Genomic DNA, 16331 nt, shown 5'->3' on the forward strand with positions numbered 1-16331 from the left:
CCTTCCCAAAAGCCTTACCCTGCTCACTCCATCCCCCCTCTCTCTCCGTCACTCGCTCTTCCCCACCCTCACTCAGTTTCACTGGGCTAAGGTAGTGGATTGGGATTTGGGAGGGGGTTCAGGCTCTGGGCTGGGGCTGAGGGGTTCGCAGTGTGGGAGGGGGCTCTGAGCTGAGCCTGGGGCAGGGGGTTGGGGTGCAAGAGGGAGTGAGGGGTGCAAGCTCTAGGAGGGAGTTTGGGTGCAGGAGGGGTCTCCGGGCTGGGGCAGGGAATGGGGGTGCAGGAGGAGGTGCAGGGTGTGGGCTCTGGGAGGGAGTTGGGTGCAGGAGGGGGCTCCAGACTGGGGCAGAGTGTTGGGGTGCAGGAAGGGGTACAGGGTGCTCGCTCTGGAAGGGGGGGTCAGGCCTGGAGCAGGGGTTTGGGGTGTAGAAGGGAGTATAGGGTGTTAGGTCCGGGAGGGCGCTCAGGGCTGGGGGTTGGGGTGTAGGTGGGTTTGGGGTGCTGGCTCGGGGAGGGGGCTCAGGGCTGGGGGTTGGGGTGTAGGAGTGGGTTTGGGGTGCTGGCTCCGGGAGGAGGCTCAGGGTAGGGGTTGGGGTGTAGGAGAGGGTAGGGGGTGCTGGCTCTGGAAGGGGGCTCAGGGTGGGGCTTGGGGGGCAGGAGGGGGTTCAGGGTACAGGAGGAGGTTTGGGGTTCTGGCTCCAGGAGGGGGCTGGGGTGTGGCCTCCCACCGAGCAGCACTTACCTCTGGTGGCTCCCGGTCGGTGGCAGGCATTTGAATTTTTCATCCTTTCTTTACACATGTGGGAGTAATCCTGTACAGCAGTGGTCTCCAACCTTTTTACACCCAAGATCACTATTTGAATCAAAGTGCAACCCAGGATCTACCCCGTCCCTTCCCTGAGGCGCCGCCCCTTCCCAAAAGCCTTACTCTGCTCACTCCATCCCCCCTCGCTCTCCCCCACCCTCACTCAGTTTCACTGGGCTAAGGTAGTGGATTGGGGTTTGGGAGGGGGTTCAGGCTCTGGGCTGGGGCTGAGGGGTTCGCAGTGTGGGAGGGGGCTCTGAGCTGAGCCTGGGGCAGGGGGTTGGGGTGCAAGAGGGAGTGAGGGGTGCAAGCTCTAGGAGGGAGTTGGGTGCAGGAGGGGTCTCCAGGCTGGGACAGGGGATTGGGGTGCAGGAGGGGGTGCAGGGTGTGGGCTCTGGGAGGGAGTTGGGTGCAGGAGGGGGCTCCAGACTGGGGCAGAGTGTTGGGGTGCAGGAAGGGGTACAGGGTGCTCGCTCTGGAAGGGGGGTCAGGCCTGGAGCAGGGGTTTGGGGTGTAGAAGGGAGTATAGTGTGCTAGGTCCGGGAGGGCGCTCAGGGCTGGGGGTTGGGGTGTAGGAGTGGGTTTGGGGTGCTGGCTCTGGAAGGGGGCTCAGGGTGGGGTTTGGGGGGCAGGAGGGGGTTCAGGGTACAGGAGGAGGTTTGGGGTTCTGGCTCCAGGAGGGGGCTGGGGTGCGGCCTCCCGCCGAGCAGCACTTACCTCTGGTGGCTCCCGGTCAGTGGCAGGTACGGCAAGGCTAAGGCAGCTCTCTGCCTACCCCAGCCCCACACCGCTCCCGGAAGGGGCCAACATGCCTCTGTGGCCCCGGGGGGGAGGGAGCACGTGGCTCCACGCACTGCCCCTCTCTGCAAGCACCACCCCCACAGCTCCCATGGGCCACAGCTTCCCATTCCCGGCCAATGGGAGCTGCAGGGGCAGTGCTTGCAGGCAGGAGTAGCGCATGGATGGAGATACCTGCCCACCTGCGGCTGCTCTGGCCGCTTCCAGGAGCAGCGTGGGGCCGGGGTAGGCAGGGAGTCTGCCTTAGCAGCAGCCCCGCTGCACCACCAGAGATCGCGATCGACTGGGAGATCCTCTAGGATTGACCAGTCGATTGCAATCTACCGTTTGGTGACCACTGCTGTACAAAGAAAAGGAGGACTTGTGGCACCTAGGAGACTAACCAATTTATTTAAGCATAAGCTTTCATGAGCTACAGCTCACTTCATCGGACTGCTGTCCAGTCATCTCTAAACAGTGACGTGTGTGTTGTACAGCTCTTAGTGGATTATGTTTAACATGTGGCTGGTGAAGAAGACACTGGTTCAGTACCTAGTTTAATGGTGCAGCTGTGGGTTTTGCTGTTGAGGTGAGGAGAGTTAGAAATGTGGTGTGTTCAGTTGTGAGTTGGTTTGTTTGTTTTTCATATGGAGTAACGGTGCAATTAAAAAACAAGATTCAAGTCTGCTGAGATCCTGAATCTTCTATGTTGGTTGAATTTCGACAAGTCTCTAATTAGAGTACAGGCTGCAATCTGCGTATTGGAAAAAGAGCTAATTAAAGACAAAAGAGGGAACTGAGTCCCCGACAATGAGGCATTCAGATCTCTTTTCTGTGAACTCTGAAGAGCTAGCTGCTTTTTCTCTGTTTAAGAGTATTTACAGCCAACTACTTTTTAATTTTTTTATTAGCTGATGATTGTTTTATTGAAGTTTTTTGTTACTTTAAGTGAAATTGCCATGCACAAGGGCAGTTATTGTGTCAAGAAAGATTTGGAATTACTGTACACATAAAAGATATAAAATGGAATTTGTGTATGAAAATTCATGTTCTTTAGATGGGAAAACTGAACTCAGGTTTATTTATATCTTTTCCTGAATGTAAACATGTTGTTTACATTGTTATTTGCAATACTTGTCTGTGCAGCAATTCAACTAGAAAGTAAATATGTTCTAGATAGACTTTCCATTTGAATAATGTTCATTTTGTATGTAAGGATTTTTTTTTTTGCTCTATAGTAATAGAAGTGTCTACTGTAGTCTGTACTTACATGACTATGAGAGTGAAAACAAGATAATATCCTTCCATTCAAGAGTGTATTAAGGAGAAATGACAGAAAAATAGCTATAATTTTGAACAATCCAAAATAAGAGGAACATGTAGTAAAATGAATGAAACCCACCTGCCCACCCACACACACAACATGTGGGACACCAAGGAATACTGTAGAATTTCCATTTATACAAATTGGATCTCTGAAATTTGAAAAGCTAAAAATCATTTCACTAGTTACACAAAGCAGGTAAAATCCAGACAAAATACTGCAGGTTCATTAATAATGCAAACTGTGACCTGACATAACTAATCAAATATTAGTTTAACTTGCTAAACTTCACATTATTTACCCTCTTGTTTTGTAGGAATATAACCGCTCAGGATTACATGTATGTGGCATATTCAAGAATCTACAGTATACCAGGAGGTTATGATGATAAGCTGCTTTGTCACAGGATAGAGCAAGAATACAGAGTTGGACCTTTGGAACTAAATCATGAGGCAATCCTCAGAACAAGCACAAATTTAAACACTAAGCAGACACTTTACACTGACAACAATGGCTATCAGATGCAGAAGAGACAGTACAAGGCCTATGTGAATAATACAGTGGCTCGGGTAAGCATAAAACTGTAATCCAAAATCAAGTGTGTATCCTGTTCATGCTCTGTTACGTTGCACAAACTTAATGTTTTTGTTGTTTAATTTATTGTGTGTCGTCAGAACTATTATCCTATGGTCCAGACTGCCTACATTGAGGATGACAGCATGAGGCTGATGCTGCTTGCAGAAAGATCTCATGGTGTCTCAAGTCAAGGAAATGGGCAAGTGGAGGTAATGAATGAAAATGATTTGACAATAAAACAGTAATTTCATGGCTCCTGATGATCCGAATAAAGGATGATAGCTGATGACTGTTCTGGCATTTATCTTCATCATGCAGGTGATGCTTCATAGGAGACTGTGGAATAACCTTGAGTGGGACCTGAATTACAATCTCACTTTGAATGACACCTCAGTGGTTCGTCCACTGTTCTGGCTCATCTTAGGAACTAAGCCTGTGGCTGATGGTCTGTATCAGACAAGTGCTCTGGCTTTAGAACACAGACCAGTTGTTATGTATGGAGAGCTAACAGGTAACTGTTCTACTTACCTTTTTTAAAACTAAGAATTGTTCCCTTGTTTTGCCTAAAGTCAGACTCCTAAGTCTATATTTAGGCACCTAAACAGCTGGCCCACCTTTTCCAAGGTAAGCACCCACGATTTCTCATTGCCTTTTAAGAGGAAGTGCTGGATGCTCAGCACCTTTGAAAATGAGGCTACTTATTCACATTCCTGGCTGTATAGATTTAGGAGCCTAACTCTAGGCATCCATTGGCTGAAAAACTTGACCACAGTAGCTAACTGAGAGAACTTTTGAGTCCAAGTTTAAAACATCTTTCAAATAAAAAAGACATGTAGTAGAATAGCAGTAGCAAGACTTGACGAAGCATGCTTTACTGGGGCACTAATATACTTTTCAGCCAGTTCAAGTCATGCTGCTTTCCGCTTAGTACCTCAGAACGTCTGAAGAAAGAGTGCCTCACCCACTCCTGGTCTAGTTCAGACAGTGGGAGGGCACTCTCTTCCCCTCCAAACGCAGTGCAGTGCCACTGGCCAGGGTCCTCTTTCTTGACATAACCATGTTTTACATGATAGCTTTGTTTTTTTATTTCACATATAGACATACCAAAGCTGCATCAAGAACTTCATTCTGTTCAGAGGGATCCTGTAACCCTCCCAGCTAACCTGCATCTCCAGACTCTAAGCATTCCTGGGTGGACATATAGCTCCAACCACACTGAGCAGCTACATAATATTTACAAAGGTAGGTTCTCTTTTAGCAGTAAGTCATTTATAGATGGAGATTACTCAGCGTGTAACACTTACAAAGGCTGTTTTTCTCTTCCTTCTTTATTTTGTGACTATCGTTATTAATTATCTGTATTACAGTAGCACCTGAACTAGGTCAGAGGACTCTGTGCTGCACAAACGTATAATAAAGACAGACCCTGCCTCAAAGAGTATAAGGGCCATTTAAGCACCCAACTCCCTTTGAAAATATCCCCCATGAGGTCTTTGAGGTAGAGTCTGTCTCTTACTAGATGCCTGCAGCACCTACACAATGGGGCTCCAGCTGGATTAAGGCCTTCAGATTCTACTGATGTAAATAAGTCAGTGGGAGTTTCCCTGTGTTTTGTACCTTTGAAAATCTCTTCCTGAAATCTTACTTTAAGACAAGACATATGAGGTGAGTAACTTCCAACAGAAACCTTGAGTTTTTAGCATTAAATAATAAAACCTGTTATGGTTTTTTTTTTTTTAGGTATACAAAAGCAAGAGGAGGCAGACTTCAGGCGTGTACTTCTAAGAATCAGGCATATGTATGAAGTGGGAGAGGACCCTGTGCTATCTCAGCCTGCAACAGTGAATCTGAAAGTAAAATTAATCACTCCTGCTAAAGCACCGCTTAGGGGTTGTCTAAACAGTGGGGTAATACGCTCTACAGAAGTGTGATTTCTAAATGCACAAATGTGTTGTGCATTAATTGGCCCATGTAGAACCTTCTGGTATGCACTAAAGTGTGCTTTAAAGTAGAGCTTTTACAAACTACGCTATGTTAAAGTGCAATAGGGAACCTTTAATACACAGACCATAGCATGCATCACATTAGCATGCTTAAGAAATCACCCTCTGTAGAACACATTACCCCACCTTGTAGACAAGCCCTCAGCCTATCTTTGACTGCTGAAGAGGAATCTTGTTACAAAAACATAACCTTCCTCTTCCTTTAATTGGAAACTACTCAAAAAATGGACCAGTAATGCTGCTACTGACACTACTGGCAAAAATCTGCCTCTAGCTGAGGTTAGAGTTAATTTTTTCCCCTACCCTTCACCGCAATAGCCATTACAAAGGCTCTGTTTTAGTCACGGGTATTTTTAGTAAAAGTCATGGACAGGTCATGGGCAATAAACAAAAAGTCACCGCCCTGTGACCTGTTCACTAAAATACCTGTGACTAAATCTTACCTGCTGGGAGGGGGGCGGTCCTGAAAACTGCTGCTGGGGTGGGGAGGCAGCGTGGGATGATGCTTCTGCTGTGGGGGGACAACCCAGGGTCCTGGTGCAGCAGGGTTGGCCTGGGGCCCCTTGCCACTGCTGGGGTGGGGGCGGCCTGTGGCCCCACTGACGCTGCTGCTCTGGGTGGGGGGGATCCGCCCATGGCCCCCCCCGATGCCAGTCTGGGGGGGTGGGTGCGCGGCCCAAGGCACCGCCGGTCTGGGCAGGGGGGGCAACCCAAGGTGCCGACGGTCTGGGCTGGGGGACGGCCTGAGGCACCGCCGCCACCATCACTGCTGGTCTGGGCTGGGGGGGTGGCCTGCAGCCCCACCGCTGTTGGTTTGGGCGTGGCCACCGCTGGTCTGGGTGGGAGGTGGCCCAGGGCCCCACCACCGCTCCAGGGCGGCACCAGGGACCAGCTGCCTGGAGCTGCCAGAGGAGCGGCCAGTGTGCTGGCCCTGGGCTTCCCCAGCCGCTGGGGTGGTCCTGGGGTTAGCCGCACTAGCGTTGTAAAATTCACAGAGGTCACAGGAAGTCATGGAAGCCATGACTTCTGTGACGTCCGTGAATGATTCGCAGTCTTAGCTTTTACCCTAGCTGAACAGCCATCGCATTGACAGTAGAAAAATGTGCACCAGCATCAGTAGGATTGGGCCTATTGTGTAGATATTAATATAATATTTGCTGTGATAACTTGAATGTTATAGATACCGGTCTGTGATTTCTTTGTATCGAATGTTGGTGCAAGTAGCACCTGAGATTACTGAAATGTGAAAGCTTTAGAGAGGGTAAACATTATTTTTTCTCTATTTTTTTTCCCCAGTTGTGTTTTGTGCAGTTGACAGCACTGTGTGTCTGGTCACTTTGACTGTATCTCTTGTAGAGACAGTTTCCCCTTTTGATTGTTTGGGTAGCAATATTTTTTATTTTATTTTTAAATAGGAGATTGTGATTGTGACACCACACATCCTGGCTGACTAGGAATGTGGCAGTTGACCCAAAAGAGGAGCCCGCCCTCTTCAGTGTCAAGAACACAGTATCTAATAAGTGCTCTGGTGACTTAAAAAGGGGATCCATTTGTGCTGAATCATCTGTGGTGGTTTTAAAATATACACAGCTCTGATAGTAATTGCTGAGAGTGTTAAACCTTTTGAGATTACAGATCAAAATTCTGCCCTTGCCCAGCTGCTCACTGAGCAGATGAGAGCTGCAGTAGGCATTTCCTTAAGTAACGTTAACTGGATATCTTGGGGTTTCTTTTTATGTAGTCTCTGCTGAAAGGGTTGGGAACAGTGGAGTCGGTGGAAGAGCGGTCGCTCACAGGAACCTGGGACATAAACACTTTGGAGCGATGGAAATGGAAATCAGCACAACATCTAAGCAAAGGTGGGTGGGAAACTAGATTTTGTTTCCTTTTTTCAAGCCCCAGGCTGTTGACAGGGTATTGATGGTATTTTCATTGGATGTTGCAGCTCAGGAAACAGTCTCACTGAGCAGATTCAAATGATCTGAAAGAGTTGTTATAGGTGGGGTTGGTAACACAGCCTATTATTAAATTTGCCTAACACTTCCCATTATAAGACCATGTTTTCATTGCTTAAAACTTTGCCAGACTATAACTGTGCTGAAACTTTATTTATTGGGAGTCTGCCTCAGGCTAAATGTTCTTCATAAATTTCAGTCAAAATGATTCAGCTATTTCTGAGAATGAGGCTAGGTAGTTTTACATGTAATAAAAAATTTTAGTGACCTCCTCTTTGAGAAGTTCGACCAGCCCCCTACTTTAGAGCAGGAACTTGAAATTTGACAGATGGGTGGCTTTTGTGCAAGGAATATCCCTTTTTGCCATGCCTGTGAAATTCTGCCCAAATTTGGCCAAACATTACAGATTGCACATGCAAAACTTGGCAGCTGAATTCCTATACATTCTGTCTGTACTGAGCATGCTCCTCTCTGGGGCGGAGTAGGATTTTCTCTGCAATTGCGGCTCTGGGCTGCTGTGAACCAGGCTGGGTCCAGGCTTTGGTACTGAGAGCAGTGAGACTGTCTCTCCTGTGCTCTCAGTGACTCCCAGGCACCAGGAGAAGGAAGCAGCCTGATTCAAAAACAGAGGGTGACAAGAGCTAGACCTTGGAGGAAGCATAGGGGAGTAGATTGGGACAAGAATTCTGAGGGTGGGGTGGGATACTGGAACTGGAGGCTGGCCGGGGAGGATGTAAGGGAGAGGAAAACTACGGGATGGGAGAGTGGCAAGATTGAGGTTGGCTGGGCAAGGAGACTGTGACAGGGAGCCAGTGGGCTGTGGGGAGCCCATGGGGTGTGAGGAGCCAGGGTGTGGGAAAAGGACTGGGACTGGCTGGGCAAAGAGGCTGGGACATGGAGCCAAGGAAGCCAGATGCTGAGACTGGAGGAGGAGCCCTGGGGGGGGAAGCTGGGAGCGAATGGGGACAAAGAATGTGGGTAGGGTGGTGAGTGACTGGAAGCCAGGAGAGATAGTACAGACAAGGAAATGAGAGGGGGGGGGAAATGGGACTAACTGGGAAAAGAGGCGGGAGGAGCTAGGGGAGTTGTAGTGGAACTGGAAATGGTTGGACAAGGAGACTGGGACGAGAAACCTGTGGAGACTGGAAGCCCACGAGACTAGAATTGGGATAAGAAGCTGGTGAGGAAGAGACAGAACTGAGACAGAGATGGTGCAGAAGGCATCAAACTTTTTGGGGAAAGGGTAAAAGAGCACAGCCCCCTTGAGAACCTGGAATAGAACTCAAGATTCTTGAGTCTTACCATTCCTCTGATGTCAGCAGATGACTGAGAAACCCCCTAGCAAAGTGTCTCATCCCCCTCTAGTGTTGATCACCATAGAGGAAATGACAACCTACTGCTTCTGTCAGCTAATTTGTTAGCTCAAGTGGCAGAGGTCTGTGTAGTGAATCTAAAGGTTCCATCCATGCTGGTGACCCATATCAGTGTCAATATGATACCACATTAAGGAAATTCTCTTTTTTTCACTTGTTTGTTTTAAGAACCTAGGATATTTTACCCGCCCTCCCCCAAAAAAATATTTTAAAAGATCAATATTATGGTTGCAAAGTCAAGCATTCAAAAGTTAGGAAACGCGGAAATAAGGTTGCCCATGCAATCCTAATTCAGCCCCCTTATGAGGATGCATTACGAAACAGTCTTTAATTACATGGTCATGTACTATTTTTTACCACAGGATCCCACCTTCACTCGTTGCACAGGATGGGTGTGCTCTGGAGTGAGTTTGGTTTTGTAGTAAAGAAGGCTCTTTTCTGTAGGACCCCTGCCTCCTTTGTTGCAGGAGTTGGAAGGTGTGTTGTGAATGAGGCAGGGGCTTGCAGGAAGAGAAAGGATAGTCTTATGATTAAGGCAGTTGAATGTTGCCCTAGAGAATTGGATTCTGTCCCTGACACAGAGTTCCTGTGTGATGCTAGACAAGTCACTTAAATCAGACTTCTCGTTGGTAGTCACTAATGGTATGTTACTCATTTTTCGGGTGCCTGATTTGAGACTGGAGTCTGATTTCCAGAAGTAAAGCATTTACATCTGTAGCTGAAGTCAATTGGAGCTGTACTTTGAACATAGAAATACTATATAATGCTAAGTGCTCTGAAAAATCAGGTCCAGGTGTCTCAAATTAGGCATCCAAACTTGGGGTACTCGACCTTAATCCCAGGGTTTGTCAGTTTCCGATCTGTAAAATGGAGATGATAATACCCCTCCCCCTTATCTCAAAGGGGTGTTGAGAAGATAAATTAATGTTTTTGAAGCACTTAGATACTGTAGTGATGTGCCACATTGGAAAGCCAATGAGCAGGGTTTGTATAGTGCAGTAAATAAGGCCTGGAGCCACATACTGAACAATGGAAATAAAACAAAATATTGAGTAGTTGCTCATTAAATGAGCACTGTCCATTCTGTGCACTGACTCTCAGTCGGTGCAATCTTGGACCGAGGACTGGATTGTCAGTGTTCTTGTATCCCACCCCACTCTCAGAATCCTTGTCCCAATCTACTCCCCTATGCTTCCTCCAAGGTCTAGCTCATCACCCTCTGTTTTTGAATCAGGCTGCTTCCTCCTCCTGATGCCTGGGAGTCACTGAGAGCACAGGAGAGACAGTCTCACTGCTCTCAGTACCAAAGCCTGGACCCAGCCTGGTTCACAGCAGCCCAGAGCCGCAATTGCAGAGAAAATCCTACTCCGCCCCAGAGAGGAGCATGCTCAGTACAGACAGAATGTATAGGAATTCAGCTGCCAAGTTTTGCATGTGCAATCTGTAATGTTTGGCCAAATTTGGGCAGAATTTCACAGGCATGGCAAAAAGGGATATTCCTTGCACAAAAGCCACCCATCTGTCAAATTTCAAGTTCCTGCTCTAAAGTAGGGGGCTGGTCGAACTTCTCAAAGAGGAGGTCACTAAAATTTTTTATTACATGTAAAACTACCTAGCCTCATTCTCAGAAATAGCTGAATCATTTTGACTGAAATTTATGAAGAACATTTAGCCTGAGGCAGACTCCCAATATATAAAGTGTCCTTGACTCTAGAATGTCTTTCCCCGGATATTCATTGGAGTGTGTCTGAGGCATCTATCACAGTAATGCTCAGACCCTAGCTTGTGCATTTATTTACTTTTTACTGTAATTAATATAAGAGATAGTTAGAAACCCAGATCAGAAAACCCACAGACTTCGGGGAAGTTGAGTTCCTTATCCAAACTGCGTGGTTTGGGCTAATTTCATGTTCATTTGTGGTTGTGTATTTGTTGTATTGCACAGAGGCTGGGGTGGTGGTATTTTACGTTGTTTCTGACACCTATTGCGTGTTTTACCTTTTTAAAAGCATCTTACTCTATTTATGGTTCTGGGTTTTGAGTTATTTTTAAGGTACACAGAAGTTGCAGTAGTTAATATTGAAAGTTAATATAAAAAAAAGAGTTTCTTGAATTGTAATCTTGGCCAAGCCACTGACTGCATGACCTTGAGAAACATAGGCAAACAGGTAAGATACTAAGAGCTCATCTACACTTAAAACACGACAGTGTCACAGCTGTGCTGCTGTAGTGCAGTGTAGACTCTCCCTAGACTGACGGGAGGGATTCTCTCATTGGCATAGGTAATCCACCTCCCAGAAAGGTGGTAGCTAGGTCAACAGAAGAATCCTTCCATCGATCTAGTTCTGTCTACACTGGGGATTAGGTCGGCTTAACTACGCCACTCAGGGATGTGGATTTTTCACAGTTCTGAGTAACGTAGTGAAGCAGATTTAATTTTCTGCAGAGCCACCTCAGTAAAGCAGCAGTTTTGGAATATTAAGTGTTGGATTTTTCTCTCCATTACCATGGACACTCTGGAAATGTGCACCTTTTCTTCTGCCTGAGTGTATCATTAGGGTAGGACTAGTATCAGTAGCATGAGGCAGAGAGTGAAAGGTGGATAGTTTACAGTATATTTTAACATGATGAATGTGTGTTCCTTAGAGTTATCGGTGCAGCTGTTTAAATTAGAAAAGAAAATCTGTTCAAACCTAGGTGGATCAAAAATGTTGAGACAGCAAAATACTATGTGCAGTTGATCTGAAATAACGCTTTTCAGAGTAAATGACAAATCATAAACACCTGCATTTTTGCGTTTTATAGGCCTCTTCAGTAATAGAAAGAAGACCACAGAAAACGCTACTGTGACTATTCACCCAAAGGAAATTAGGACCTTTTTTGTATACTTTCAAGATCAATGAAAGTTTGCAGATTATTCCTGGGCCAACTATTGAATAACTGGCTGTATTTTTTTTTTTTTTAAAGAAATGAAGCAACCGTTTTGAGAACTTTTTTCCTAGTATGGTAAATGGAAGGAATAATTATTCTGTAATAAACTGTTAAACTTGATTAAATCATCAGAATTAGTTGCTGGTTCATTTGCTTCTTTTTAAAGGAAAGTACCCCATACTTTCTTAGGTCAGCTATTTAAAACATGTTTTTCTAGAAATTAAAAACGTTGAGCTTGAAAATAGAAAAAAGAGGAAAATATCTGACTGGTTAGGACCCGATCTATACTGCAGTACAAATGTATCAGCCAGGATATGAAACTGGGAGGCTGTGACTCTATTTCTTTGCATTGTTAAATCCATTTCAGTTCTGTCTGTTTTTAAAATTTTGAAATGATGGGCTTTGCCTCTACAGATTACAATACAAAGAGCCTGGATTATTTAGTCTCTTGTTCTCATAAAGAATGTAAAGCTACAGTTGTCTGCCAAGTTCAGACATGTACACTGATTGTGAGAAATGTTCATTAATAACTAGATTGGGAAGGAGTTACGTGTGAAGGACTACATTTAGGGTTATAGAAGTGTTAGTTACAAATAGTAAGAACTGCATTTATTTAAGGTAGCCTGTTTTTTAAAAGAACACACACTGGTGTGCTTTATTAGCTAAAGAAATGCTCATCATTATAGAAAATTGGATTTTTTAAAAACAAAATGAAATATGTTTCCCTATTTTCTGCTCAACTCTAATTAATGTGGCGCTTTGGTGCCTAATTGTGCTGTCATATACACCTGTGTAGATAAGCGGAATGAAATGGAGTTACTCCAAATTTAAACCCATGACAATGAGATCAGAAACAGGTCTGTCATTTTTAGTTATTTTGATTTGCATCAGAAACTGTGAATTCTGCTTGCTGCAGCATGGGGCAAAATATTGCGTGCTGTCTCCCTGCCTAGAAGGAGAAAAAAGGGAAAGAAGAACACAGAGCAAATAGGGGCCACTTCATTTAAACCTATGGATTAACGTGGCCTATTGCTTCAAAAGTAATGTTTGTGTTGAATGTTTAGTTTCTTTGTATTGCCTCTGCTTTATAGTACTAGTAGTCACAGCTAGCTTTCACGTAACACCTCACTGAGGTCTTAGATAATAATTAAAATAGCATTTTACTTTATATTTTTCATAGATTAATAGATTCTAAGGCTGGAAGGGACCATTGTGATCATCTAATCTGACCTCCTGTATAATTACGTCTGGAGGAATTCTGCACCACTGCGCACATGTAGAATTCATGTCCCCCGCAGATTTCTTTGCTTCCTCGCTGAAAAATGACTTCTGACAGGGAAGCAAAGGGAGGCCGCAAAAGCAGTCACATACCCCTCCCCATCAGTGAAGGCATGTCATTTTGGGCACCTCGCGCAGCTGGTGGAGAGGTAAATCACTGTGGGGTCCCGCCTACACCTGAACCACCCCAATGGAGCCCCCTGTATCCAGACCCCCCCCACTGAACCCCAACCAGCTGCACCTGGACTCCCGCCCCACTCCACCAGCACCCTAACACACCCCAGATGAGCCCCACACACCCAGACCTCCCCCTGTTGAGCCACAACCACCTTCACCTGGACCCCCCTGCAGAGTCCCATTCCCCCTGCACCCAGAACCCCTCAACAAACCCTTTGCATCCATATCCCTGATGCACCCAGAACCCCCACTGAGCTGCCTGCACCCAGATTGCCCCATACAGAACCCTCTCACCCCATACCTGGATCCCCCGCCCCCGCCACCACTAAGCCTCTCCACACTTGGATTCTGCCAGGCTGAGCCTTCTTGTCTACATCTGGATCAGGGGCCAGGGCTGGGCGTGTGTGCGAGACTCTGTCCCTCTTGCTTGCTTTCTTGGTGGGCATTGTGTGGATGGGCAGGACCCCGGGATGTTTCTGGGGAGGCTCAGCCCTTGCTCTGTGTCGGGGTTGGGTGCAGCCTCACCGCCAAGTCCGTGTCTGGAGGCGGGAGGAAGGGGGCTGCAGAGTGATCTCCCACCTCTGCACAAAGTAGCCAATGATCAAGGCCAGCCACATTGCAGGATACTGCCCCTAATCGAGTCCAGTTAGGATCCGTGAGCTCCTTGATCGACTAATCCCTGAGGCACCGCTCCTCCGAGAGACTCGCTTCATTCCTCATCAGCCAATCGCTGCGGCCCAGACCCTCCCGCTCTCCTGCGGACCCACCCTCGAGACTCTCAAAACCACCCAGGGGCCGCACCCATCCCAGCTAGGGTGCCTCCACCCATGGCAGTGTCTGGTATGACTGCCTTGGTGTCACTGCCGGCAAGGCCCCTTGGGGTCCCCGGTACCATCCCTGTAGAGCTCCCTCGCCGCCGACCGCTCCAAACTCCATGAGTCCCACTCCCAGATCCATCCTTACCCATACGCAAAGTACACATGCTTAAGTGTACATTAAGCTGTGTGCTGCTCCAGCCCCTGCCCTGCCTTTTCCCCATGACCCCTACCCCTGCTCCGCCCCAGCCCCTCCCCCACTCCAGCCCTTCCCCGCCCCAGCCCCGTCTCTTCCCACCCCTGAGGACCATAGCAGGGCCAGGCCTGCACTCACCGGCAGCACGAAGTGCAGCAACCAGGCCCCAGCCACACCACCGGAGAGTGCTGGGGGGTGGTTCCCTCCTGCCTCCCAAGTCCCCACCCCCATGGAGGCCTGGTGCCAGCCCCACCCGCACATGGAGGCCTGGTGCCCCAGTCCCCACCCCTGTGGGGGGGCTGCATAGGGCCCCAGAATAGCTAGGGACAGCCCTATCCCCTCCCCACACCTTGGTAACATCCCTTATAGAGCCCCCCCATGCCACATCCCATGAGTCCTCCCACCACACCTCAGTAACATCCCTTACTATATACAAACTTTTAATGAATGTGGATTTCCCCAATGAGAATGACACTGGACTTTGATGCCATTGTAAAGAAAGATGACCAGCTGCATTGTTCACATTAATCAAAGAGGGTGTGGAAAGGAGGTAAGTTTGGTTTAATTATGATGGTATGTTTATAATAGTAAGCAAAGTTTTATGTTTATTTCCATTCAAATGTATCTTTATTAAATAGAGTTTATTTGAATATCGCTGAATTGTTAATTTCATGAGCATTCATGGCCCGCCATACAATTTCCATATTCAGATGTGGCCCTCAGGTCAAAAAGTTTGCCCACCCCCGTCCTAAAGCCACAGTAACACCACATCTCCTGTATTATGGACGTTATTCTTATTACTTAGAGGAATTACATCCTTTTCATTTTCTTGCTGTACTTGTTGCTGTATTATATTATTTCTTTGTGAGCTAAATCTAATCTTGCAGGTAACATTTGCAAGTGTCTCCAATTTTGTCTATACACTTGAGCACTATTAGTCATGACATCCTAAGACTTAGGGGCTACCTCTTTCGTTACAGTGGCTTTCTGAGCCCAGTTTCTACCATTATAGATGTACACTCTCTCATTTGGTTTCAGATAAGGTAGTTTATGTGATCTTCTATCAAAATAATTCTTTTGATTACAAACTTGACTGATATTTATACTTATACCCTTCTTGAAAAAACATAGGTAATGTGTTTCTAACCTTTCTGTAAATAACAATTGTGCAGGGGATAAAACTTGTTGTAATGGCAATGTTCTGTAATTTAATAATGCCAAATATAAATCAGTATTTGTTTCTTCAGCCTTTATTAGTAATCTTTTTACTATTTTAACACCATTTTCAACTAGCCCATTAGACTGTGGGTAACCTGAACTTGATGTGATATATCTGAAATCATATACTATGGCAAATCTTTTAAACTCTTGACTGAAATAAAGGTCCATTATCAGTTATTACTATATTGGGAATGCCATGCCTTCCAAAAATTGATGTAATTTTATTAATTAGCACATTGTTTTTTAGTCTATATATTTCAGGAAAATGCCAAAAATAATCAGTAACTATAAATTATGCATGTCCTTTATATTCAAATAGCTCTAAACCTATTTTAGGCCAAGGTCTTCTGTTTTCTTGAATAAATGTCAGAGGTTGTTTAGACTCAGCATTTCTATATTTTTGACATATGTCACAGTCTTTTATATAATCCTCCATGTTTAGTTCATTTGTGGCCAATACAGAACTTCTCTTGCTCTACATTTACATTTTTCTATGTGTAAATATCCCTTGTGTAAGCATTTCAACATGCCTGCTGTTAACCCTAAGGGAATTACTATTCTATTACCTTTAAACAGAATTCCTTCAATTACTGATAAATCTTCAGTAAATTGATTATGTTGGCTCTGGAATTAGCACATCCATTTCCAAAGTTATTCACTGGCATTAGTAAATTGTATACAATGTATAATATAGAGCTAAATGAAACAAAGAAACCAGTTATTCATGCAACTAGAAAAATACCCAGAAACAAATTTTCTTCCTGTGTAATGTCAGCTCTGTAATCCTTATTCGGTATCTTCTTTGAGACTTTCAAATTTTGAGCTCAGTGTGCATTTCTAAGTTTTTCCAGACTTCTCTGTTTGCAAACTTGTGCAAAATGATTCTATTTCTTGCAGATGT

At 45.8% G+C, this 16331-nt stretch overlaps 1 protein-coding gene across 2 annotated transcripts in view; it reads left to right on the forward strand.

The window, feature by feature from the left end:
- The window catches only part of MAN2B2 (mannosidase alpha class 2B member 2), a 57995-nt gene extending 46124 nt beyond the window's left edge, over nt 1–11871 (forward strand). For both annotated transcript variants that reach the window (XM_048848923.2, XM_048848922.2), the window contains 7 exons: nt 3222–3474; nt 3580–3690; nt 3800–3992; nt 4580–4723; nt 5222–5334; nt 7226–7343; nt 11618–11871. In XM_048848923.2, the coding sequence (XP_048704880.2) occupies nt 3222–3474; nt 3580–3690; nt 3800–3992; nt 4580–4723; nt 5222–5334; nt 7226–7343; nt 11618–11715 (1030 nt within the window). In that variant the 3' untranslated portion in view covers nt 11716–11871. The remainder of the gene's footprint in view (nt 1–3221; nt 3475–3579; nt 3691–3799; nt 3993–4579; nt 4724–5221; nt 5335–7225; nt 7344–11617) is intronic.
- The last annotated feature ends 4460 nt before the right edge of the window (nt 11872–16331 follow it).

This window comes from Caretta caretta, chromosome 4, assembly GCF_965140235.1.
Source record: "Caretta caretta isolate rCarCar2 chromosome 4, rCarCar1.hap1, whole genome shotgun sequence".
NCBI lineage: Eukaryota > Metazoa > Chordata > Testudines > Cheloniidae > Caretta > Caretta caretta.